At 42.2% G+C, this 26,864-nt stretch overlaps 1 protein-coding gene across 2 annotated transcripts in view; it reads left to right on the forward strand.

Annotated features, from left to right (window-relative positions):
• Window positions 1-1,667: 1,667 nt before the first annotated feature.
• Window positions 1,668-26,864, forward strand: part of KNTC1 (kinetochore associated 1) — an 80,897-nt gene continuing 55,700 nt past the window's right edge. Inside the window, exons 1-24 of one of the 2 annotated variants that reach the window (XM_081892891.1) lie at window positions 1,668-1,795; window positions 5,397-5,517; window positions 5,998-6,113; window positions 6,859-6,931; window positions 7,288-7,365; window positions 9,071-9,105; window positions 9,819-9,929; window positions 12,181-12,274; window positions 14,186-14,238; window positions 15,125-15,237; window positions 15,876-15,933; window positions 16,029-16,127; window positions 16,357-16,400; window positions 16,495-16,560; window positions 17,810-17,885; window positions 18,194-18,319; window positions 18,881-18,970; window positions 19,563-19,628; window positions 21,910-21,971; window positions 23,752-23,863; window positions 24,244-24,387; window positions 26,043-26,099; window positions 26,180-26,281; window positions 26,549-26,662. In XM_081892891.1, the coding sequence (XP_081749017.1) occupies window positions 1,700-1,795; window positions 5,397-5,517; window positions 5,998-6,113; window positions 6,859-6,931; window positions 7,288-7,365; window positions 9,071-9,105; window positions 9,819-9,929; window positions 12,181-12,274; window positions 14,186-14,238; window positions 15,125-15,237; window positions 15,876-15,933; window positions 16,029-16,127; window positions 16,357-16,400; window positions 16,495-16,560; window positions 17,810-17,885; window positions 18,194-18,319; window positions 18,881-18,970; window positions 19,563-19,628; window positions 21,910-21,971; window positions 23,752-23,863; window positions 24,244-24,387; window positions 26,043-26,099; window positions 26,180-26,281; window positions 26,549-26,662 (2,106 nt within the window). In that variant the 5' untranslated portion in view covers window positions 1,668-1,699. Of the gene's footprint in view, window positions 1,796-5,396; window positions 5,518-5,997; window positions 6,114-6,858; window positions 6,932-7,287; window positions 7,366-9,070; window positions 9,106-9,818; window positions 9,930-12,180; window positions 12,275-14,185; window positions 14,239-15,124; window positions 15,238-15,875; window positions 15,934-16,028; window positions 16,128-16,356; window positions 16,401-16,494; window positions 16,561-17,809; window positions 17,886-18,193; window positions 18,320-18,880; window positions 18,971-19,562; window positions 19,629-21,909; window positions 21,972-23,751; window positions 23,864-24,243; window positions 24,388-26,042; window positions 26,100-26,179; window positions 26,282-26,548; window positions 26,663-26,864 lie in introns of those variants that run through there. The other variant, XM_081892890.1, reaches the window with a different exon arrangement.

The raw sequence follows: 26,864 nt of genomic DNA on the forward strand, positions 1-26,864 counted from the left end.
AGCTGTCTGTGGACAAACGTCAGCTTCCTTGGCCTGAAAGTGAGATGAGCGCTGCACCCCATAGTCGCCTTTGACTGGATTTAACTGTCCAGGGGTCCTTTACCTTTACCTTACCTAGACAATCTCCGGATTTTAACATGCTAAATTCAGTTTTTGTCATGCAGGAATTGAAAAGGGGTCCAGGCTTCAGACAAACTCATAACAATATGTTTAAAAAATAAACACACCAGTAGATCTTGAGAGCTAAAATCCTCTTTTTGTCACTGTCACATAGTATGGTAATGGGTGCATACTTTCTATCAATTCACCATGGGTCACAGTGGAAATGAAACAATAGCCAAATGGGCACTTTAGAGGCTAGTAAATGTATTATTCCATAAGCTTTCATGAATTACCAAGAATGATGCACCTGATTAAGTAGACCTTAGGACCCCAAAACTTATGCCATAATAAATTTGTTAGTCTTTAAGGTCCTAGTGCTGGTCTTTTTAATGTTTTGTTTAAACTGCACTGTGGTCTACTGTACTTTGCAGGGTTGTTGAGGATAAAAAGACTTTAAAACAGTTTGGCACATAACTTGGGACACTTCACCTGCAAGATTGCCCTACTCCACATGTGCCCACTTGACTGCTTTGATCCCCAGAACTGGGACTACTGCACGTGCCACATACCTGTTCCGTACTTGTAAGAACTCGGTCATTCCGCGTGGAAGCACCTGGACTTTGGAGCTCCCTGCCTGTTGGGATCTCGCAGGCACCTTCGCTTTATTATTTTTTGGTGCCTGCCAAAAATATTATTGTTTAGACAAGTCTAACTTTTATTTTGTTTTAGTTTTGTATGTTTTATAATAGGTTTGTGAATTTTTCTAACTTTCCTTGTTCTATCTTTTTGTAAACCACTTTGAGGCTCCCCCCCCATCAAGTGGTGTATGAAATAAATAAAATGGGTGCCTCCAGGGGTGCACAGTAGCGGCCCTGTTTCTTCCTGGAAGAAAGGCCAGAAGCGAGGAAGCTGCGGGAGGGTCAAGAGGCCCGGCAGTTTGCCCCCCCCCGGGGCATCTTCCCAGGAGCCCGCTGCGCACGCCTATCGGGGAGCGACCCCGGGGTCTCGGCCGATCACTCTCAACTCCCCCGCTCTTCCAAGGGGGCGGCAGCTCTAAGGAACCAAGAAGTCGGTTTCCAAACATCTCTCTTGCCGTTCCTATCTCTAGTGGCCGGGCGGGGGTTTCCCAGCAGCCCCGCCCCCTGTGCGCTGACTATATTTGACCCTCGCTGTGTCCCGTAGCCGACTGCCACTGAGGAGCGCGCGCGCCAATTTGAGCGTCTGAGGCGGCGGCGGCGGCTTCTGCGGGGAGAGGTGCGCGCTAGTGGGTGGGTGGGGGGAGGCTAAAGTGGGGCTGGAGCCGGGCGGGGAGGCGAGGCTTGGGGCTGCCTTCCAGAGCTGCCAGGCCTTTGGGCTTCTTCTGTGGGACTTCTGGCTGCTCGGGAGCTTTAAGAAGTATAATAATTTTTAAAAGTTAAATTCGCCCCCCCCCCCGTTTCTACCAGCTAAATAAATGCATTTCAATTTTTTGCCTGTGGGGACATTGCTTAAAAACACAGCATGGTTATTTTGCCTTAATACAAAGGTTCAAATCCTCACTTTGCTGGTCTATGTTGTTCATTAGTTTCTCTTCTGATTTTCTCCAGGTTATAAAGCCATGTGGGATACTGTGGAGCTGTTGGGTGGTGATGATACAGGGAGTGGTGCCCTGTATCAAAGAAACACCCTTGTTAAAATCACCTCGTCCGAAAAGGTAGAATTTCTTTTTGTGGCATCACTGCAAGAGAAGACTATGTAAAGACCTGTATAATGAATAACTTTAAAGCTGAACTAAAAATCATGTTGACGGGTGTTTCAAAGGTGCCATTGACTATGATTTGTCCTGTCAGTTGAAATGGGACTATAACTTAGGTTAAACTACTGTGGCATTATGGACTGTAGTATCTGGTCAGCATCTAGATCTTCCTGAGGGCCACATTATTATAATAAATAATAAATAGTAATAAATAATAAATTTTATTTATACCCCGGCCAAGACTGGGCTCAGGGCAGCTAGCACCAAATACATAATACTTACATTAAAAACACAAAATCAAACGATTAGTTGAAAATACAATTTGAATCACATTTAAAATCAAAATACAATTAAGTGGGAACCCACAAATCATAACTGTAGGAGTAAGGAATTAAAAGTTCACCAGGCCCAGCCACCCGTTCTGGTTCCATATGGGCCAATAGTAAGAGCCAAGGAGGCCACTTACATACAGGGTCCCATAGAAAGAAGGGGGTCAGACTGAGTCCAAACCAAAAGCCAGGTGGAACAGCTCCGTCTTGCAGACCCTGCGGAAAGTTGTCAAATCCCACAGGGCCCTGGTCTCTTGCGACAGAGCATTCCACTAGATGGGGGCCAGGACTGAAAAGGCTCTGGCCCTGGTCGAGGCCAGTCTAACCTTGAGGCCTGGGACCTCCAAAGTATTATTGTTTGTGGACCACAAGGTCCTCTGCGGGGTGTACCAGGAGACGCAGTCCTGTCGGTACGAGGGTCGTAGGCTTGGGAAGGACATGCCAAATAAAGGTTTTGCCTGGCACCTAATTATATATATTGATTATGTTAGGTAGAATCATAGAATCATAGAGTTGGAAGAGACCACAAGGGCCATCGAGTCCAACCCCCTGCCAAGCAGGAAACACCATCAGAGCACTCCTGACATATGGTTGTCAAGCCTCTGCTTAAAGACCTCCAAAGAAGGAGACTCCGCCACACTCCTTGGCAGCAAATTCCATTGTCGAACAGCTCTTACTGTCAGGAAGTTCTTCCTAATGTTTGGGTGGAATCTTCTTTCTTGTAGGTGAGCCTCCTTGTTCTACAAACAGGGAACCACCACTGAAATTGCCTGTTCTTGTGTTGCCACCCTTGGCCTCCTGTGAGGGGGCACACAAAGAAGGGCCTCATGACGATCCCAGGGTCTAGATTGGTTCAAATGGGGAGGCATTGAGGTATTGGGGTCCTGAGCCTTATATGTCAAGAGCAACACGTTGAATTGCTCCTGGAAATTATTTGGTACAGTGCAGTTGGGCTATGATTGGTGTTATGTGCTCACAACGACTTGCCTAGGTGAGCAACCTGACTTGCATTCTGTACTAGCTGAAGTTTCCAAACCATTTTCAGAGGCACTGCGGTAATCTAACCCGGGGGTTACCAGAGCGTAGACAACAGAAGTTAGGGCGGCTATCCAGATGGGGCGTAGCTGAGCCATGCCATGCCACCAAGGCCACCTGAGCCTCAAGTAACAGTAATGGATCCAGAAGTACGCCCAAAACTAGGTACCTACTCTTTCAGAGCGAGAGTAACCCAATCAAGAGCAGGCAACCTCCCATTTATCTTGTCTAGGGAAGCATCCATTAACAGTGCCCCTGTCTTACATGGATTGAGCTTCAATTTCTTGGCCAGGGTGGATAAAAATCAATGATTTTTAAAATAATAATTAAAAAAATGATTTTTTAAAATAAAATTATTTTGGAGGGAAAATCTTTCTACAGATAGTTTTCTATTTAAGCTACATTATACAGTGGTACCTCGGGTTACAGACGCTTCAGGTTACAGACTCCATTAACCCAGAAATAGTACCTCGGGTTAAGAACTTTGCCTCAGGATGAGAACAGAAATCGTGCTCCAGCGGCATGGTGGCAGGAGGAGGCCCCATTAGCTAAAGTGGTACCTCAGGTTAAGAACAGACCTCCAGAATGGTTTAAGTTGTTAACCAGAGATACCACTGTAGTCCAAAGGCTGTTCATCAGAAAATAAGGATTTACTTTAATTTTTTGATAAATGAATTCCATTAATCCATTCACAATGTCATGCTCTTCCAGAGGTTTCTGTAAGATTATTTGGGGCAGTTTTTCTAATGAGAAGATATTATCACATATGCTTGTTTTTGCAGTTCTCAAAAGTGTGAATTTGTGTCTGCAGAGATGACATGCCTTTTCTTCACAGGAAGAATGTTATAAAATAAACATACAGAGTTGAGGAAAAAACCTTAATCCCATTGTTCCTTTGCAAATTCATATTCACAGAATCAACCCCTTACCTCTTAAATGCTGAGTTCCAAGAGGTTCAATGAATAGTGGAATAGATCTGCACAAGTAGCTAAGTGTGAAGCAGTAAAAATGAAAGTGCAAACCTTGTGAGCAGAATACTCCACAAATCTTGGGATCTTTGTGTAATGATTGTGCAACTCAGACTTGAGGCAAGTGCTGAAGGCTCTTCAGGGCTGGCAACCTCTTCCCAATCCCACTGTGCTCCAACAACTGCACCAACACTTAACTGTACAGAATACACACCTGAATCCAAAGCAAATCTAAAGAGGGGTGGTGGTGGTGGTGGGAATAGTAACTGGGATCTGTAGGTCCTTGGTGAGACTTTGACTTGCTTGCCAGACAACTAATAAGAGCTCGCTGGTTCCAGGTCCTTCTTCCCAGAGCTTGCCTGACATTGTCCAAACAATAAAGTCTACCTGGAACTTCAGTCCTGCAGCAGGAATCCCTGAACTTCTCTGCTCCAATCCTTTGCTCCCCTTTTCCAGCTTTCCAGCTGTTCATTCTGCAAGCCTGTTCCAGCCTGGGCCTACCACCTGTATCTCCCGCCTCCCCCCCGCACTCTAGAAAAAGAAAGGCCAGCCTCTCCTAAGCCAGAGCTGCTGGGAGATATAGCCCCTTTTAGATTCCATTACATTTGTGTGTAAGGTCTAAGTTTTTTTTTAAAAAAATGTTTAACCACATCAGTTAACAAACATGGATACATATGCTATGTTATCATTTTAGTTAAATAAATTATTTAAATTGCTATTAAGGAAATTGGTTTTTTCCCTCCTTCCAATAAAGTACAGCAGAAAAGTTGTCCAAATATGAAGTTAACTTGTTAAACCTCACAATAATGTCATAATTATCGGTCTATGTATTTCTAATAGTATAACCAAATCAGTAATTTTTTATATAACTGTAAAAACCACTATGAAAATTTATTATTCCAAAAATGAAACATTAATCTGGTTGTAAATATTAAGATTACACCAGCAAGAATGAGCCTTTCTGTAAAATAGTGATTTAAATCAAGTCTTACTGACTAGTGATTTAAATTGTGATTTAAATAGATTTTATTTAAATCAAATCCACCCTGTTCTTGGCTCTCATCCGGTCCACGACCGAGACAAGACATCGGTCCAGTCAGATGCTAGATTTTGTGCTAGATACACACAGAAAGTTACAACACACAATTTAATCTGGACAGGCTGCTTATCTGTTTGTATTTGTAAATAAGTTCTGTTTACGTTCAGATGCTTTCTTTTATTGGTCAGGTTTTCTCTAACCCAAAGTTATATGGCTGTTCCTCCAGTGATGGATGTGTGTTGGTGGCTGACAGAACAGTGGTGGTGCTTGATAATATTTGCCAGTCTCTTAAGATGTTTCTTCAGTTTGGTGAGCTTACCATTTTGTATCTTAAAGCAGCCATAAATTGAATACTTGGAACTTTCAACGTAGTGTACCTCAGTTTGTTTTCTTAATTAAAATCTGTGCTCTGATCTGGAGTTTTGCATGTTCTGTGATATGGTTTTGAAGTCCTGAACACAGGAACTCTTTCCCCTTTGAAGGAAATAGATCAGCCTGGTGTTGTCATGCCCTTATAAAATCACTTGATCAGGGCAGTGGTTCTCAGTATTAATGTTGGTATATTATAGACACATAGCCCAAATTTTTAAACGTTTATCAAAATAATTTTGCCATCTTTTGACCTATGAGTTGTTAAGACAGTAATAACTACCGGTATCTAGTATTTCCCACAGCTGAGGAGTGTATGAGGCAAAAATTCACTGCATCTCGTTATGTAATAATACATCATCATTTCTGAATATAGTCACCCATTGTGGTATCTGAATACTTCTTTTTAAAACCTTTTAGAGACTGAGGTGGAAGTTGTTGGATTGTGTCAAGAAGCACAGTTTCTTGTGATTGGGGAGAGAAGTGGAAACCTACATCTGATTCATGTATCAACAAAGCAAACCTTGTTAACTAATGTATGTAGCTTATTTCATTTTTGCTTCTATATAACTATATGCAGCTGCCTCAGACATTCTTAAATATATGAAGTGTAAGTTGCCTCATACTGGTTGCATTGATATGTGACACTAAACCCTAGGGATAAACCTAGGTGAGCTTTGGCTCACGTATTGCCTCCTTCCTTTTCCTCCTTTTGCTGATTGCAAGGAAGAGATTGGAAGCTTTTGCTTATATTTTCAGCTAACTGTAGTTACTCATTTTGTCCAAGAACTGTGGTTAGGGTTAAATATAGTTTAGGGAAATAAGGTAGGATTGTAAACTATTGTTTGAAGTTGGCTTTCTCTCTAAACCGTAGTTAGTACTAACCATAGTTTGTCTGGATTTAAACATAGCAAGTAACCATAGTAGATAAGAGGTGTGGGAGAGTGTGTGAGCCCTGAGGCTTGGTATGTAATACTAAACCATAGTTCAATGTTACTTCTGAACCATTCCAGCTCAGTTACATCAATAGTCCAGTGTCATCAAATCAGTTGAATTTCCTGCTTTGCTATCAGAGGTCTATTTCACTAGAGATGCTTTAGTTTTGGTATCCTGGTGAATTTCTGCTGTTGATGTGCTGACTGATTTTAAACTATAATAGATACTAATGTAATTTACAAAATTCATGATTTGAGTAGGATTAAATTAATATGTGGTGTAAATTACATTGCTTTTTTTGAAACTCATTCTAATAACCTTTTTTTAAATTAAAAATGTTTTTAGATGTTGGTTCAAAGATCTTCAGATGACAGGACTTATCTGAATCTTATTCTAGAAAAAGATAATGGAAATACAGGTACGATATTTTTTCTGAATAAGCTCAGGTTTTTCTCAGGTAAGATCAGGTTGAGTGGGGGAGGGGAGGAAATGTAATGCCATAGAATTCTGCCTGATACAGGATACTTATATGATGCTGATTTGAACTTGATTCTGTGAATTTTAATCATATTTCAACTTGTGCACCCTTGATTATTTTTATTTACTTTGAATTCAATTACCTTGGTGTAAACCAAGTTTTCTTCCTTTATTTGCTCATGTTTGGAGATGCCAGGTGGCAGTTCCTTTACTTGAAGAAGATCACATGGACACAATTTGATAACCCTTGCTGGGAAGACTTCTTGATATTTACCTTGTCTTTGGTTATTTTGATAGGAACCTACCATGCATTTATTCTCACAAACAGTGGCTTCTTCTACATTACGCACCTCCCATTTGCCAAAACTCAGGAAGGTAGGACAATGTTGTTTTAGATCTAAAGCCTAATTGTGCATCATTGCATGTAAACATTTAGTAAGAGATGGAGTTTTTCTTTCTGCTTTCTGTAATGATTAGAATCTCAGGTTTGTAATGTGCTGAGCACCAACATCTTAATACTGCAGGAGCAAGAGATTTTGTTTAAGTGGTAATTAATTATGTGTATTAATTGAATTGCACTGGCTTTGATAATCTTTATTGGTTTGTAGTATTCAATGCAGACCAATTTCAATATGTTTGCTTTAGAGAGCCAACAATAACCACACAACTGCTGCAATTGTAATATTTATAAATGAATGCAGGATACTTTTCACATGACCTTGAGCAGGACTTCAGGAACATTTAGTGTTACTTTCACAGTATCACAGCTTGTTGGGGTGTATTAACCAGAGATTGTAGTTTGCAACTAACTGGTTAGTTTAACAAGTTGTCTTCATAATCCATGGCTTGATGTTGGCTTATTTTGAAACTAACCAGAGTTTGTTGTAAACTGAGATTTTTGGTTTCTTCACAATTATAATCTGGGATTTTGTGAAATTGAAATTAAATGCTACCAAATCCTCACAATCTTTTCAGAGGAGAATTGTGTGTGTGTGAGAGAGAGAGAGACAGAGGGAGGTGTGTGCAGGTGGGTTGTTCAGTTTTGTTTCAACTCTTGCATGTGGTTTTAAATTGTGGATTAATTTTGCATGTGAATGTGGCCATTGAGTCATCTGGAGCTACCTGCCTTGTAAGCATACTTGTGTCATGCTCTAGTCTGGATTGTATGAACTGATCTGTGATGGTGGTAGTGGTGGATTTTTCCTTTGATCTGTTCTAAATCTAGTATTTATGACAATATTTTTCTTTCTTTGTTCAACATATATCTATCCAAAGTGTTTTGTTTTATATTCTTGATCATGCAGATTTTCAAAAACTGAATGTTATTGTCTATCTTTATTTTAAATAACAGTATCAATATTTATTGCTTAATTATTAGATAAAATTCAGAGGAGTAGATGAGTTATCCGGCTGCAATCCTAACCTCTTTTCCTGAGAGGAAGCTTCATTGAATTCACTAGGAATTACTTCTGAGTAGACATGGTTAGGGTTGTGCTGCAATAGTATTATAACCAGCAAGGAAAAAGTATACAGTGGTATCTCGTGTTGCGTAGCCTCCAGGTTATGTAATCTTTGGGTTATGGCCCGGAAGTGTATACTTCTGGGTTTCGCCCCAGGCGCTGAATTGCTCCATCGCTCTGCTTGCGTGCGCAGAAGGGTGCCTCCAGAAATGAAGTTTTTGGGATGCGGCCAGGGCTCCGGAACGGATCCCATTCGTAACTGTAGGTACCGCTGTAATGAGACTTTTTCAAAGACTGATATATCATGGTATTAGATTTCATTGATGCACAGACACTAGTCCATGGAAGCTTAAATTACACTAATCTGTTAGTCTTAAACTGCTTCCAAGACTCTTTCTTTATGTTTGTATACTATAAGTTATTGTAGTAAGCTACTGCAACTGCAAATTTCCTGAAGTATACACTAAAAAAGAGGCCAGACTAATAAATGTGTGATCAGTAAAAAGTTTACAGAAATCAAATCTGCCTTCTGAATCTGTGACTACAACAGCCCAATAGAACTTCAAAAAAAATAGATATATAATGTTGCTTTTCTCAACACACATTTTATGTTTATGCAGCAATTGACAAGCTGGACTTCAATTCTGCAAAGAAGGCAAGTGGGAGCATTCCTATATCTTATATATTGTGTATTGGTTTTTGAAATAGTTTGGTTGTGATTCATAGTACAGTACTGGGTGTGTGTACAGATCTACTAGGGATGCAAAATGTTAATTGCCACATTAAAAATGAATTAATATATCACATTGGTAATCCACTGCTCTTCTGTGATGGAGATTAAGGAGAGTAACTTATTCTTTCCACTTACCTCAGGAACAGGACAATGCAAAGAACTTTGTGCATCACTCTATTGATGGAAGGAGAGACCTTCCCCTGTTCCAGGAAGCTGAAGAGATTTCATAGAGCTTTGCTAACATTCTTATAAGGATAGCTGCCAGATTCAAGGCTGATATCTCTGACCCTGATGAAAAAGTATGCCCCATATGAAAGCAGATGGCAAGCACCAACTTCTCTCATGGGCAGGAGGGAATGCCTCTTCTAAGATGATGCCTGCTGCAACACATGCGTGCATCACCTTATTAATAAATAAATAAAGCAAACATGCTTATTCCTTTAGAAATGCTATTTTTATCCATATCCAAATATCTGAAATGTAATTGATAAAACTACTTGGCTAAATAACTCATTAGGTTTTTTTAATCAAGTTACTCCTCCAAATTAATTTATCATTTTTCTTGCGATTGTGAGTTATTTCTACCACTTTAACAAAAAGTAAAATCTGTGAGTGGCTATTTGTCTACCTTACAGTTACAAGGACAGGTGGAAACATGTTTTATTTCTACAAAAGACTATCACACCATTGGCTGCCTGACTTCCACAACTAAGCACACAACTAACAAGATCACTTTGATAATAGGGGTAAGTATTATTTGAATACCTTTGTCTGTGAACTTCCTGTGGGTTTATCTGCAGCAATCTGTGCTGACTTCAGGATGTGTGCAAAATATTTGGCTTCTGTAGTCCCTCTTCTGTGTTCCCATCTCTCTGTTGAGAGATTTTGTACCCAGGTGTGTTTTGCTCTTTTTGTCTTCATATGTCTAAGGCCACAAAATGTGTCATGTGATGGTTGTTTCCTTTTCCCAGCCACTTCATTGCTAGCTGTTGCAGAGACAGGCAACATCATGGTTGAATATCCCTAGTGTTATAAGAATTTAAGGTCTCAAATATATAAATTAAATGTTCATAAACTTACAAGGCACATAAACACATACATAAGTATATAAACCACATGTCTGGAACAGTGCAGGAAAGCAGTCCTGAAGCCTTTTTGACTTTCCCAATGACCTCAAATATTCCTCTGCAGCAAGGGAGGCAAATGGGGAAAGCCCCATTGTCTCTTTGCTCACAAATCCTGTCTTAAGGGTGTATCTGTGTTTGAAAAGAGTAGCCAGACTGCCCAGGTAATGCAATCAGAGACCATTACTGGTATCCTGGCTTCTGCTGTAGGCTGCCCCTTCTGTGATTTATGTATGATGTATTGGGGGGTGGTCTTAGGCTTGCAGGGTGGCAATTTCAAGAAGTCTATATAAGGGCTTGCACACCATTGTTCTGGGTTCCTCTTCCTCCTGCATGTGGTGAGGGAGGACCCTGTTGCAACAGTTTAATAAAGATCAGGCTTACTAGCTGCTTTGCTTCTCAGTATTCTCTGGTTGGCCTTTGTTATTTTCTCCTACCGATAGGGAACCTACATAAGGACTATACAGGCTCTTGGGTACCCCATAAGGGAAAAAGAGCAGTTTTTCTTATAACACTACATAGGTCTGGCGAGCGGGGGCATGGAAGTAATGTCTAGTTCCTGTTCGGATGTATGGGCACTGGAAGTGCTAATTTCAGCTTCCTGGCATTTTTATCCTCGGGGGACGATGACGACAACCCATTAATGTGATGATATATTAATGTGATATGCGCAGTGATCTACATGCAGGTTACAGCTGGGCTCCAAGCACCTTCTCCATAAAGGGGATTTTAATAGTAGTAATAATTTAATTATTTCTATTATTTATACCACCCATCTGGTTGGGTTTCCCCAGCCACTCTGGGCGGCTTCCAACAAAATATTAAAAATACGATAAAGTATCAGACATTAAAAACTTCCCTAACAGGGCTGTCTTCAGATGCCTTCTAAAAGACAGATAGTTGTTTATTTCCTTGACAACTGATGGGAGGATTTTCCACATGGCTGGCGCCACTACCGAGAAGGCCCTCTGCCTGGTTCCCTGTAACAGTCTACAAAAGCAAACGCAACACGCTGGCTAATAACTGTTAGTAAATATATAATCGGTATGATGTCATTCAAAATATACAAATAAGCCACTTCAAAACAATATATATATCATACAACACATCTCACAAAATATACAAGTAACTGCAAGACAGTGCATCCGGAATAGTTCAACTGTTTCGGAATAAAGTCTTCATCAGTGAATAATTATCAATGAAATATACATACTAGTGAAGATCATACTAGTGGATCATGGAGACCTCCATACCTGCCCACCCCGTTCCCCCCAAAACAATACTTCTGTCTTGTCAGGATTCAACCTCAATCAGTTAGCTTCCAGCCACTCACATAGGACCTTTACTGCATTCACTGGTTCTGATTTAAAAGAGATGTAGAGATGGGTATCATCTGCATAATGGTGAATGCCCAGCCCTGATCTTTCTCAGCAGCTTCATAGTCATGTTGAAAACATGGGGGAGAGGATTAAGCCCTGAGGCACCCTGCAAGTGAGAGCCCAGGGGTCTGAACACTCATCCCCCAACACCACTTTCTGGATATGGCCCGGGAGGAAGGAGCAGAATCACTGCATAACAGGGCCCCCAGCTCCCAACTCCTCTAGATGGCCCAGAAGGATTTTGTAATGTGTGTAGCAGTTGCAATTCAAAGCAGCACTGGAAAAATCCACCAGCAACTGGTGGCCCAGAGTCTTCCAAAAATGTGATGCTGAGCCCAGAAATTGGGGTGGGAGAGGGTTCCAACTTGCTATTACAATTTTAAAATCTTTGTGCCTATAATGATTTTCATAAGAAGTAAATATCTTGAGAATCACTGATTAGGTCTGTTGTGAAACAGAATGCAGGTTTCTGATACAAATACTTTTCTTAAAAGGGTACAGGTGACTGTGTGATGTCTGTGTGGGAGGTGAATCCTAACAAAAGGCAGATAAGCATTCAAAGTGTTGCTGATTCAAGTTTGATTGAAGGTATGTTTTCCAGACATAGGCATCCTAAAGAACTCTTTTTCCCCCAAAGACTTAGTTTCCCACGACCTTTGATATTTATTTAAAAGCCTTTGTTTCCATACTCTTCCAGCTTGTCAATATCCTTTTTAAACTGTGCTGCCCAGAACTGGACACAGCAGTTCAAGCGTGATCTGACCAAGGTGGAATAGAGCAATACTATGATTTCCCTTGATCTAGACACTATACTTCTGTTGATGCAGTCTAGAAGAGCATTAGCCTTTTTTGCTGCTGCATCACACTGTTGACTCATGTTCAGCTTGTGGTCTACTAAGACCTTTAGGTCTTTTTCTAAGTTCTTATGCTGGGGGGGGGGGGGCGGAAAAAGCCACTCCTGGAATCTGCAAGTGACTGACACAGACATGAACTTTGGATTTCTGAACTGTACATAGTTGCACTAAATAAAACCTGGAAAAGACAGGTTGGAGTCCTGGCTGTTTACTTCCAAGCAACCACCTAGAGACCTGATATTTTCACATGTACTATTGACATTCCAGGTGTCCTCCATCTTATATTTGTGCAGCTGGTTATGCCTGCCTAAGTGTGTTACCCTACAAAGGGGGTCTGGAAATAGCCAGTCCTTTTTAGCCAAATAAAGGCAAGCAGCATCTTGGAAAAGGTTCAGATTTATTGCAGACTGTTGTAAGAATAAATGATCCAGAGGAATTATGGACTCCGAGCATACATTTCAAAACCTCTTTATAGCTTTTGCTTTACACGATTAATTTGTGATCGATTCTTTTCAGCAATACAATTGGATAACAGAACATGAACAGCTTGATTAGTTTACAAAAATTATGCTCCTATCTACCAGCAATACAGTGGCAACAGATAGTTCTGGGCAAAGTTAATAGATTCACTATTCTTCTGTCTCATACAAATGCTTTTGAAGTTTCTAGTCTGCGAAGGGCAATGAGCTCTTGGTGTGTTTTGCTAAGCTGATAAGAAAACAAGAGGCCCTGCTTGCTAGGAAAAAGACAGAAATATTCTCAGGTGGGGATGCAGGGAGAAAATGCTTAAACTTCCAACTCTATGATTCTATTACTCTACAGTGTAAATCCTTCATTTACTCAATTGACAGATTATCTGATTGATACTGGACATGTCTGGCTTTGGGATTTAATGAGCATTACATGTGTGGAAAGAGAGAGATGCCTATCTTTCCAGTACATTTCCAATAGAAGACAATGGCACAGATACATTGTAGTTGTGACTGTGAGAATGTGCGTATACAGACTTAGCATTTAGCAAGCTTAGTGAGGTCAGTTGTGTTTGAGAAACATGTACTGCGATAGAGAATGTGAGCATAGGTGCATGCTGTGCTGTGTTGAGCTGAGGGTCTTGACATCTGTCCCAAGTTATGGGTCCCAGGTTACGACAGCTAGGTACATTTGTCTCTTGAAATCTTTATTAGCTTTGACCCTGTTTCCTAAATGGTCATCTTAAATCCCCAGGGTAAATCCCCAGGGCAACGCTCAGGGCCTCAGGACCCTAGAGCTTCTGTTCAGAGACCCCAGGTGTATTACTGATGGGACGGGGAGCCCTGTGACGCTCCAGATGCTGCTGGACTGCAGCTACTATCCTCATCATTGCCAATGCCATCATCATTTTATTATTTGTACCTCTCACATCTGACTGGGTTGCCCCAGCCACTCTGGGCGGCTTTGAACATATATAAAACATAATAAAATATTAAACATTAAAAAAACTTCCCTGACTGCTGGCCCTACTGGCTAGGGCTGTATTGGAGTCCTGTAATATCTGGAGGGCCACAGGTTCCACACCCCTATTTTACAGTTTCTATTTCAAATGCAACTTTTTAAAGCAAGAAATCAACAGACTTACATCCTTTTTTCCTTTTTACATTTTTTACAGCTGCAAAAATGCTTCAGGTTGTAGATGAATTATTGTTTGTCTTGGATAATGAGGCAAGTGCTATTTTGATTTATTTGTTGCCCAGTTTTACAGATTGCTCCTGGATAAGGTTATGTTCCATAGTTTCAGTATTTGGCAAATGGACAATTAGTAAGAAAACATTTTGTTTCCACTAGTGGAATTCAGGGCATTCATAACCATGATGAGCTCTTATTTAAATGGTTAATTAATATATTAAACTTTGGTTATGTTTTAAGAATGTTTAAGATAAAGACTACTTATATTTTTAATTGATTTTTAATTTCAAGTAACAAAGCATACCCATACAAGGAATATAGAGTTTAGTAGAAAAGAAGGAAAAATGGCAGCTGATGGTTTTAGTTTTAGATGTTTCAAGAAAGCCAGTCAAATGAAAGTTTTTCTCAATAAGGTTCCATGACTTGATGGAGGGTGAAAACCTTGTTCGATTGTCTTAACAAAGTCAGTAAAAGGATACCTACCATGTTGAGGTGTGAGCCTCCTCCCCCCACCCTGATTGATACTCCTTTTGTGAAATGATTAATTTGTCCACAAGTAGGATTTCCAGTGTTCAAAATTTGCCATGCACATTTTGCACCTGGCTATCAGTGCCTGAAGTCTCCACCATTTGGTGGTACATACCTAGGGATTCTTGGAACTTGACTGATGTGTTGACTAGCAACACATCCTGTCATGTGGGACCAATGTGAGAGAAGATGTGCACTGTGGAGAAAAAAAGGAAACGATGAAGGGACAGAAGCCATTGACAGCCCTGATTAATGAACATGACAAATTATCCACCAAAATAGAAATGTTTGTTTCATAGTATGAAATATCTAAGTATTACAAATGTATACTTTCATGGTAATAGGTCTTAATTAGTTACATCATAATGACACTTTTGTTTTCTTTTTCTTGTAGAATGGTTTGTCTTTGTGGAATATTTGCACTCTTACCATGATTTGGAGCTGTTGTTCTGTTTACATTGAAGAATTTCTTCTGATTTCAGAATCGGATTTTTCAGCAGCTGCAGGGTAAATTCAGGATTATAGCATACTTGCTGAGAAATATGAAAGGGTGTGCCACAGCAGAATGGCTCCTCCCCTAGCCTCTTACCAGAGCTGATGCCCACACTTTCTTGAAGTTTTGTATTCACTGACTTCAGAATCAGCCCCTGGGAACAAAGAAGGACCTAATTTCTGAGCAGACATCCACGGGAATGGGCTGTGTGTATGTGTTGTGTGACTAATCAGTTGTTATTGAACTACATCTCTGGCCAGTAGCCATGTTCCATGCTGAAAAACAGGGGTGTTGGGAATCCATAATCATTGCAGGGCCACAGGTTTCTTGTCCCCATATGGCAAGGATAGGCAACTTGGTGCCCCCTCCTGATGGAGCCAGCATGGTGCAGTGGTTAGAGTATCCAACTGGGTTAAAATTCTCACTCAGCCGTGAAGCTCACTGGGTGACCTTGGATCAGTCACTGTCTCTCAGACTAACCTACATCACAGAATACAATGGGGAGAGTGAGAATCATTTATGCCACTTTGAGCTCCTTGGAGGAAAGGTGAGATACCAACGTAATAAATAATTAAAGTACTGAAATAAAATGTAAATGGTGATGGCTGATAACTTTTGTCATTAGTTGATGCATTTCCCTTCTTTTGTTAAGACAGGGGATTGCCAGTCTTAAGCTAGTTGCTTTGACAAACCCTGATGATGGCAAACAGGTAATTGTCTTCTATCAAAGAAAAGCTTCAAAACATTCTGCCTGTATTTTGGCAGCATCCTTTAGGATTATCCTAATTGCACTATTTCTCTGTAGATGAGGAACATCCTGGTGTTTTCACTGCCTGCTATGCACCAGCTCTATTCTTTGGAAACTACTAATGTTTCTTCATTGATTCAGAGCGGAATAAATACGGTATGTTTTTCTCTTTTCTTCAATCCTAAGTAAGGCTGACGAGGGGGGATGTAAAAAGAAATCCAAGTCAGAGTTTAAGTATTGTAGGATTTGGTACAGTGATTCATCAGATATTAAAAGCTTCCCTAAACAGGTCTGCCTTCAGATGTCTTCTAAAAGTCCAATAGTAGTTTATTTCTTTGACATCTTGTACAGTTATGGCACATGCTACATATTGTTTCCCATGCAGGATACAATTTACTTTTTGGAAGGAATGCATGAAAATAACCGAAGGTAAGTTTGCACTTTAATAAAATACAATAAAAAGCTGCTGCTTTATTTTTGATGGTTATCAAAGCTCTTTTTTAAACCACACACTCATTTCTAGGGCATCAGACCATCCAGTCTCACTTCTGGTATTGAGATGCTTAACTGAAGCCTTGCCTGAGAACAGGTATACATATATTTTGACTTCTACTACTGCTTATGTAGAAAATTTGGTACTTGTGATATGGCTGAGCCAAAGTTAAGTGTGTCGTAAGCCTCATTAACTTCAAAGTGAAAGAGTTAAACATATGCTTAACATTACAATCCTATAAGTGTCCACTCAGATTTAAGTCCTATTGAGTTAATTGCAGACTCATTCTCCCGGTAAGAACATAGGAAGAGAAACCTGTCTCCAGATGGAAATCCCTAAAGGTAAATGAAATGGGCTTTGGACCAAGAAACCTCTGAAATCAGTTTTTTTACATCTAAGAGAATAATCACTAAAATGATTGCATAGATAGCACCTCTTTCTTGTCTTAATGTCAGATAATTTCAGCTACCACAGCTGCTTGCTGGAGAGAGTGTGAGGAGGTTTGGTCATATTTCCTTAGGTGGTGGTTTTGTAAGGCAGTCCTCAGTTACTTAATTGTAGAATTGTAGAGCTGAAAGGAACCCCTAGGATCATCTAGTCCAACTCCCTGCAATGGAGCAATCACAACTAAAGCATCTGTCACAGATGGTCATCCAACCTCTGCTTAAGGAAAGAGAGTCCACCATCCTTCAAGGGAGTCTGTTCCACTGTCAGAAAGTTCTTCCTGATGTTAAGTCAGAATCTTTTTTCTTATAACTTAAAACCATTCATTTGTGTCCTATCCTCCAGAGCAGGAGAAAACTAGCTTGCTGCATCTTCCTTGTGGCAGCCCTTTACCTATTTGAAGATTGCTGTCGTATCTCCTCTTTTCCTGTCTTGACAATCCCTGCTCCCTGAACCGTTCCTTATAAGGCTTTTTCTGTGGTGGAGAAGCCTTGCTGAGTGCATTGGTGGTGGGAAAATTGTTTAGTTAGCATACCAGCCTGTGCCTGTAGATCTCAGGGTGGTTCACAACATAAAATTACAATATAAGCCCCCCCCCCCAATACATAATAAAAATAAGAACAAAAACAAGTCAATAATCCCCCTCCCGCAACACATTTTAAAAGGGATTGGATGTCAATCAGCCAAAGGCCTCGGAGAAGAGGAACATTTTCTCCTGGTGCCTAAAGGTGTATAATGAAGAGTGGGTTTCTCCCACTCTATTTATTTATCCCCCTCCCACTGGCCCAAGGTTGTGATCATGTAACTAAAGTGAGTGTAAGTAATTAGATGAATAGATTTAACTGGCTGTGACCATTTTTAAGTGGGAGGCAACAGCACTTCGTTTTCTCCCCCTTTTTAGACTGAGCCGTTTACTTCACAAGCACAAATTTACTGAAGCTGAGAATTTTGCTGTTCAGTTTGGACTGGATGTTGAGGTAAAGGACTTTGTCTGCAAATCGTACCTCATCACTTACTGTCAACTGCAAAACCACAATGAAATAAGTAGACAATGAAGCTCTCTCTGGTAGCTTCCATGCCTACTCATTCCAGTTACCCACTACAGCAGGAGTTTTAAATGTAAATTTCAAAATTGTTAATGGAGGCAAGGGACTGGTAAAGAATAAACAAATGTTCTGCAAATTTTTCTCTGACAATACTAGACAAGCCTGCTACTCTGAAAATAAAGAATATTTTTTCCCCAAAGGGGAAATAATGTGTTATGTGTGTGTTTAAAAAACAACAGAACGTTTACAAAGTGAAAATGAGCTCTATTTTGGAGAGATTGGCTTCAGAGTCTGTTGCCGGAGATTGCCAGTCAGCCTGGCTAGAACTTGTGGCTCAAGCTAAAGAAACGTTGGATAAAATAAAGGTATGGATTTATCCTACTATATTTAAAAGCATTTTTATACCACTTTATATACAAAATATCTAAGCGACCTACTACGTAGAGTGCACTGCAGCAATCCAGTCTCAAGGCTGCTGATAGCCAGGATATCCCTTTCAATGAGCTGTTGTAGGCATTTCAGCCAAAGCTGGTAAAAGGTACTCATAGTCACAGAGACAACTAGAACCTCCAATGATCAATGATGGATCCATGAGTACTCCCACACTATGCTCCAGTTCCTTCAGAGGGTGTGCAATTTTGTCTATAAAGGCAGTTCACCTGTTCTCTGGATCCAAGTACCTCTCACCCACAGGATCTCCATCTGACCAGGATTCAGCTGCAGTTTATTAGCCCTTACCAGGTTCAGAGCCTATACCGCTACACCTTCTATGGAGAAGCCAAACTCTATGCGTGTCTTGTGCATGTGTATCTGTAGCTCTCTTGCAGTAGATAATTTGCACATGGGTGTATGTGATAAGTTTTTCTTTTAAGCTGTTTAGAAGATAAGTTTATTCTGTGTTTTTAATTGTTTCTCCTTCTAAATAGGATAACCAGTTTGTGACTGAGTACTGCATAAATACACCATGGCCAATATATGAAAGTGCTCGGGAAATGCTGAACTATGCTAGAAGCAGGGTAGGTTTTGATAGGTGCTTTCACACATCCTACTCGACGAGGGCCTTGGGAGACCCATCTTGGAGGCAGAGGTGTGGGACCCCATAGAGAATCGAAGCTTAGCTGAGGGCCTGGAAGAACCTGCTACAGTTCTAAAGCAGTGTAAAGTACCTAGTGTCACCTGGGTTGCTGACAACCTCTCCAGCCACATTACTGGCTTTGCCTCAAACCCTGATTCTTTTCGCTCACCCAGACCTTAAGAGTGAAGATGGCAGAGCATCTGGTGGGAAGCCCCAGAGTCAGCCTCTGGGAAGTTATCAGCAGATGTCTCTGTAGGATGAAGTCTCTTTGGACGAAAGAGTCAAAAATGGCAGCTGAGAACAATGGCCCAGGAGATGACCAAGAAGGGCAGGGGCTGGCAGGGAGATTCTTAGCTGGGTTAACAGTTGTTTACTGAGTTCCCTCTAGAGCTCTCTTGCGCAGGCCCTGCTCCAGCACTAGATATTGGTCACCGACATCCAGAACCAAACCTAATTTACAGCTACCCGTGTAGATTTTTTTTGTTACAATGATTGCATTGGACTGCAAGTTAATTTAGCACTTATCATTTCAGATCCTGAAGAGAGGTGACAAAACTGTTGCTCCTTTCTTGACTGGGGACCCAGCATCTCTTACAGAGGTAATGAAAATCAAACAATCCTGGACCTTTAAATTATTACTGGGTGAAATGAGGAACTGGAAAGAGAACCTTGGCCTCTACACTCTGGCAAGTGTATAGAGGCTGTGAGGCGGGGCACTCATATGTCTTCTTGTCAAGGGCACAAGGGAGTGAAACATTTAAATTTATTTTAATACATTTCTGCTCTACTTTTTAGGGCAGACCTTCACAAGGTAGTTTATAATGAGAATAGTAATGAAACAATTAATGAATAACATAGTAAAGAATAGCAACATATAAAAGCTATTTTCCAACTGAATGAAAAGGCTTAGGTGTTCATTTTGTATTGTTTTTCAAGTTTTTCCAGTCATTTTTGTGCTATTCAAAATATTTTAGCTGTTTTTTGTGACGTGCTATTCAAAATATTTTAGCTGTTTTTGTGACTTGAGAGATATATGTAAAAGGTGATTAATAATTTTAAAAATGCCTCCCCAATAAAAAAATTTTTTGGCAGAATTAAAGCAAAAGCCCCTCTAGGATCTGCTTAGAATGCCACAAGATGTGAGCAAGTGGCATTTTCAGAGGAGGTTCCAGAAAAGGCTAAAAAGGCTCAGCCCATCCCTGATACCCTCTAACCTACCGTATTTTTCGCTCTATTGGACGCACCGGACCACAGGACGCACCTAGTTTTAAGAGGGGGAAATCAAGGAAAAAAATTTATCCCCAGCCCCAAAGAGCAATGGACAGGCTGCGCGCAGCCTGTCTGCTTCTCCCAGAGCTTCTCGGGGCTGCGGGGGAGGCCCGGGTTCCACCCCCCCAGCCCCAAAGAGCAAAGAAGCCAAGACAGCGAGCGGGATCCATAGCCGCGCAGCCTCTCCAGCCAGGAGCTAAACCTCTCCAGCGCGGCTAAAGAAGAAGACAAGGCAGCAAGCGCGATCCATCGCTGCCTTGGCTTCCTCTTTAGCCTTGCGCAGCATCTTTAGCCTTGCGCCACGGGATGGATCGTGCCCACTGTCCACCAGGGCTGGACTAGATGACTCCTGGGGTTCCCTTCCAACCCTGCAATTCTATGACCTCAGAAGGTGTTGGGGGTCTCCACCACTGGAGGCTTTTAAGCAGCGGTTGGGGGACCATCTGCCTGGCGTTCTTTAGCTGTGATTCCTACATTGTGAGGGGGCTGGGCTAGATGACCCTCGGGTGGCCCCCCCAACTCTATACAGTCCTATAGTTCTGCGGCAGGAGATCCAAGCCACTTCATACAATGCCCACTCCCAATTTTCATCAGAGAGACACTGGCTTCAGTGTCTAGGTAGGTACCCCCCTACCTGCCACACTTCCCCCACCCCACTTAAGCTGAGGGAATTTCTGCCCAGAGAAGCTCCTAGGTGAGGCAAGGGTTAAGATCTACCTCTGGTGGATCACGGAGAGGCACGCAAGGCTAAAGAGGAAGCCAGGGCAGCGAATGGGATGGATCGCGCTCGCTGCCCGGCTTCCTCTTTAGCCTTGCGCAGCCTCCCCCGCCCGGCTGGAGGGGCGCGCAAGGCTAAAGAGGAAACCAGGGCAGCGAACGGGATGGATCGCGCTCGCTGCCCCGGCTTCCTCTTTAGCCTTGCGCAGCCTCCCCCGCCCGGCTGGAGGGGCGCGCAAGGCTAAAGAGGAAACCAGGGCAGCGAACGGGATGGATCGCGCTCGCTGCCCCGGCTTCCTCTTTAGCCTTGCGCAGCCTCCCCCGCCCGGCTGGAGGGGCGTGCAAGGCTAAAGAGGAAACCAGGGCAGCGAACGGGATGGATCGCGCTCGCTGCCCGGCTTCCTCTTTAGCCTTGCGCAGCCTCCCCCGCCCGGCTGGAGGGGCGTGCAAGGCTAAAGAGGAAACCAGGGCAGCGAACGGGATGGATCGCGCTCGCTGCCCCGGCTTCCTCTTTAGCCTTGCGCAGCTTCCCCCCGGCTGCAGAGGTTGCGCAAGCCTTTTCTAGAGGAGGGAGAAGGGACTGACTGGTGGTGTCTCTCCCTTCTCCCTCCTGGGGAAAAGCCCGCAAGAGCCGCGTGAAGCTTGTGTGGGGCTCTTGGGGGCTTTTCCTGCCTGCCTCCCCCCTGCATTCGCTCCATAGGACGCACAGACTTTTCCCCTTAGTTTTTAAGACGGAAAAAGCGCGTCCTATGGTGCGAAAAGTACGGTAATTGTGCACAGTGGAATATTGAGTTGGCAGTTCTGAAGAATCTGTCAGTCTATTGGCAGATCTCTTGTTAAATGTGCATCCAAGTATTTTTCTTGTCAAAAATCAGTGGTTTTTTTCCCCTCCAGGTGATGAAGGCACAAGCAAAGCTAACTACATTTTGTGGAGCATTTGGATCAGAGATGTTCAGGTCTATCTTGTTTTTTTCTTGTGTTGATTTTGGGTTTGTGCATGTGTAAATTATAACATTTTCTAGAATGATGTATATTAACTGTAGTAGATTTTTTTTTTCTATTTTGCAAGACTACAGAAGACAAAAATAATGGGGATTTGAATTTTTAAAAACCCTATTAAGATTTATATACCACTTAATCTTAAGATCTTGGGGCAGTTAAAATACAGGATAAAAAGTAAATAAGTAGATCAAAACAGCAAAACAATACCCCGCCTTCCCACAGACACATTTAAAAGGCTATAGAATATCAATCAGCCAAAGGCCAGGTTGAAGGGGAAGGTTTTCACCTGGCTTCTGAAAATATATAATGCAGGCGTCAGGTGAACCTCCCTATGTAGTTCTGTGTGATATCAGTTTTTTCTTCTTTCTTTTCTTTCTCTTCCTGTTGTAATCCAACATTCTCTTTGGCGACCCTTCACTTTCGTTTTCTGCACACACAGACAATTCTCAGTGCGTCACAGCCAAGACAAAGGGAGACTGGCCTTCCGCCATTAGAGCCAGGCATATATCCAAACTTCCCTTCTTTGGTCTCATTCCAGCTGCTAACGAGCTACTGCTTCAACAAGAACACCATTACTCCCATCCTAAGTTCTTTTATCATTCCATTAAGAGTCTTTGCCAAAACCTTAGTCAAATTTTCACAGTCAATTTTGTAGTTAAACCATAACGATAGCAAGATACTCTTTCAATTCCACTTGCATTTTCAAACAATCAGGCAGTCAGTCTTTCAAGGGGAATTTGCCAAATAAAACAGCAGATGCAAAATATATCAAAAAGAATAATGGAGGCTCATCCCTCCTCTGTTCCGACATACCAGTCCAATTGCGACGATAATCCTTCTCCAGGTCAAATCCTTGGTACACAGTGGCTGAATCAGTTAGCAGAGTACTTTGTCTCCCCTAGTTCAGAGCATGCCTGTTAATTAAGTCCAAATTTCATTTTTAAAAATCAGGTGTCCTCTGCTCATGGCGATAGCTTTGGAGAGTTGCCGAAAACTGTTACGATATGAGAGCAACGCAGCTGCAAACTTGCAGCTTGGTGAAAACATTGCATGATGTGACTAGCTGTGGGAAAGACTCTTCCCGGAAGTTCACAGGCTTCAAAAGTCTTTGCTGTGTGTGTAATATGAGACCTTCCTGTTGCGTATGTAAAGGAAGTCTTTGCCACTTGCTTGCTGAAGACTGAGCTGTTCGGTCATGTTTTCTGTAGTGCTGCAAAGTCATAAATAAAGAGATGTAAATAGACTTTCTGACTATCTCCTTTCCCTGCTAGGGAAGCAAGGAGGGAGGGGGTGTGCATTTTCCACGCTGGGAAATGTCGCCTATCAAGATCTTCCTTGACTGCAGGGATGCCAGCCAGGGCAGATCACCGGTAAACAAGCTCTGGGAACCGACGAGGGGGGCCAGCCTCTCCCAAGGGGGCTTGTTTTCCTCTGCTCATGGCGACAGCTTTGGAGAGTTGCCGAAAACATGTGGTGCATTGCACCCAGCGCCCCCTGCCCCCTCTTCCTTCTGGGTGGGCAGCAGGTATTGGATGAACTGTGGGTGGAGCTGCCCCCCCCAGCCTTTTTTGTGTGTGTGTGTTATCTAATCCAAAACCTAAGGTTGGTTACAAAGTTCAAAGCTGAACACATTTTTGGAGGAAGAATCTTCTGTATCTTAATTGCACCTGTTTTCGTATTTGTAATTTATGTTTTGTTGGGCTATGGTTCAATGTTCAATTTTTGTGGTTCTAGTGGAACTGCTTGGTTTGAATTTCTGAACAGTGAGGACCTCTTCAGGGATATCCTTTTACAGATAAAAGGAGGAAATCTCATGTCTGCCCAGTACCTCTGGCTAAGGCATCAGGTAAACGGTTTTGGATATTTCCAGTGGTCAGCACCATTCTCTGTCCTTGCCTCACTGCTGTTTTGTGTTCCTGAAGTATCTATGAGATACCTTGCTACATGCGTTGCCTGATCTTGGCTGCAGCTCCTCAAGAGCTCTTACGACTCCACTGCACGTCCATTAGATTGGCTTGTATCCCCTTTGTATGATACAAAGGTAGCAGGACTGGCAAAACCCTCTGTCTGATGCCTCAGAGAGCTGCTGTCAGAGTTGACCATACTGAGCCACATTGACCTGATAGTCTTTGATTTAAGAAAGCAGCTGCATATAATCACAAGCCATACACTAACTACCACAATTATTGGTCTGATGGTTGTGAAAATCTCTTTCCTTTTCTCCAGGAAGACTTCGAAGGTGACTTTAATGTGAAAATGCTGGACAAGTTGCTTAATACAATCCCTACAACAGTTTCCCTCAAAGAACTATGCCTGTGGTTTAAGGATGTTATCATTCCTTTTGTAAGGCGTGTTGTACCCAAAGGACAGGTAGGGTCTAATGGGAGACAAGGGGGGTCCTTATAAAATATGGGTGAAGAACCCACATCTCAGGAGCCACATGTTGTCCTTGGTCTAATTTAATGTGCTCTGGGTCTGCCTGACACTGGCATGCAGTCCCTATGGGGGGGTTGGGGAGATTTCTCATCCTCTGTCTTTTTAAGATCTCAGTTAGTGAAGATTGGTGAATAGGCAGATGCACTGATTTATTTATTTTTAAGCCCTGGTAATTTTAAGCTCTGGTAAAGGTGGAGATTGCACAACAGGTTGCACAACAGTTGTGACAGAAAACAGCTGCAATAAATTTGTCCAAATACTTCTTAATATTTAAAGGACATTGAAGTAAAGTTAATACCTGTTGGGTTTTTAAAGTACTAAATTTAGCATATAAAATTATGGAAAAGAATGTGAATTGAAAGTGGATTACCGTATTTTTCGCTCCATAAGACACACCAGACAATAAGGCGCACCTAGTTTTGGGAGGAAGAAAACAAGAAAAAAATATTCTGAATCTCAGAAGCCAGAACAGCAAGAGGGATCTGGCTTCTGGGATACCATGTGGCTGTTCTGGCTTCTGCGATAACCGTACCAAGCCTCTTCAGGGCAGCGGGATGAAAGCTCCCCCTGCACGAAGAGGCTGCGCACGGCTAAGGCAGAAGCCAGGACAGGCGCGTCGCTGAAGGGGCGCTGCGCAGTTCTCCCTCTCTGCGCATCGCCCCTTCAGCAAAGCTGGAGAAGGAACAGAAGGAGACCTTTCTGTTTCTCCTCCAGCTTCCAGGACAGGCGCGTCACTGTGAAGTCTCTTCTGTTCCTCCTCTGGTTTCGCAGGACAGGCGCTGCGCAGAGAGGGAGAGCTGCGCAGCGCCCCTTCAGCGAAGCAGGAAGAGGAACAGAAGGGGCTCCGTTCCTCCTCCCGCTTTGCTGAAGGGGTGCTGCACAGCTCTCCCTCTCTGCGCAGTGCCATTTGCTCCATAAGATGCACTCACATTTCCCCTTACTTTTTAGGAGGAAAAAAGTGTGTCTTATGGAGCGAAAAATACGGTACATTTTTTTAATGCCCTAAGTCAAGTCCAGATGTGGATACCTAAATCAAAATACATAATACATTTTTGTTCACCCTGGTGCTAGATGCATTTTTCACAAGACAAAATAGTTTGAAAGCTACGATGGTCATATGGGCCTGCCCTTCTGTATGCCTTGCTTTTACCTGGTGTGTGAGTGGAAAAGCTACTTCTGTTTTGGTGCTCAGGCAATTGAACTCACGGCTCTGGGTAATCCATCTCTGCTAGGGATAGGGGTTTATTTTGTTCACTATGCATTTGCCGTTCTCATACCAGTGCTTTGATTGGAACATAGGTACTGGGAGTTGTCTGCGTATCAATGAATTTCTTACAACTTATCTAATAGGTTATGACTTGTAAGGTGGTCTGAGGGGCACATTTTTTCCTTAAATCTTTTTACATTTTCAAGCTGCCTATAGCAGCTAGCAAGCACAGCACTGAGTGAGATGCCTTTTTAAATGATCCAGGTAGCAGCTGTACATCGTAATTCTACAGTTTTATGATATTCTCATTCTCTCTCTCTCTCTCTCTCTCTCTCTCTCTCTCTGTCACTCTCTCTCATCTGGTTTGATCCTTATCTTCCAGGAAAAAATAGCAAAGTGGCTGGAACAAAGAGCACGAAACCTTGAGTTAATTGACAAGGTAACCTAGTAATTCTCCTGTAAAACCCTGCATATTGCCTCTCTCCAAAAATGTCACTAATGTTTCATTTTTCAAAACAGGCCAACTGGCCAGAAAATGGACTTGAAATGGCACAGGTGTTTTTTATCAGCAAAGATCCAGGTGAAATGGGATCTGCATCTTCCTGGCCTGGAGTTTCCTTGGTGAGGATTCTGCTTTCATGAAACCCATGTTTGGGAAAGTGTGAGCCTATACTTGTGCAGATGCACATGTGTTTAGAATTTGAGGGGGGGGCAGCATATTCTTAATTTATCCTGTTAAGCAAATTACCCCATTGCATTTATTTTAATTAATGAAAAATTTTGAAAGCACACAATTTTCCAGAATTTAGTAGTTTTCCTTTTTTATGTTTCTGTTAAGTGCAGAAGGATAATTTTGATGCAGGAAAATTTCACTGTTTTGTGTTTCAGGACCATGATGGTGAGGAGGTACGTGGTTTAGCAGAATTAGTCAGTGCTCTGCAGGGCTTGGTGGACCTCTACAAGAAATACAACTGCAGGCTGGCCCTCTGTGACTTTGAAAAGGTACAGTAAATTTGTGGCATTAAACCTCTGTGTAGATGCCTGTGTGTGTGTGTGATGGGATAATGAGCTGCTTGTGCGTAAAAGCTTGATCCCTCTGGTGTTTGGCTGGTCAACCAAACCGAGGCACTAACGGAGCCTCCCAAGGCGTGACTCCGTTAGTCGCTGGTAGAATCTGACAGTGGGCGTCTACGAAATTTACGCC

The sequence above is a fragment of the Podarcis melisellensis genome (genome assembly GCF_964234715.1).
Source record: "Podarcis melisellensis genome assembly, chromosome: 16".
NCBI classification, from domain to species: domain Eukaryota; kingdom Metazoa; phylum Chordata; class Lepidosauria; order Squamata; family Lacertidae; genus Podarcis; species Podarcis melisellensis.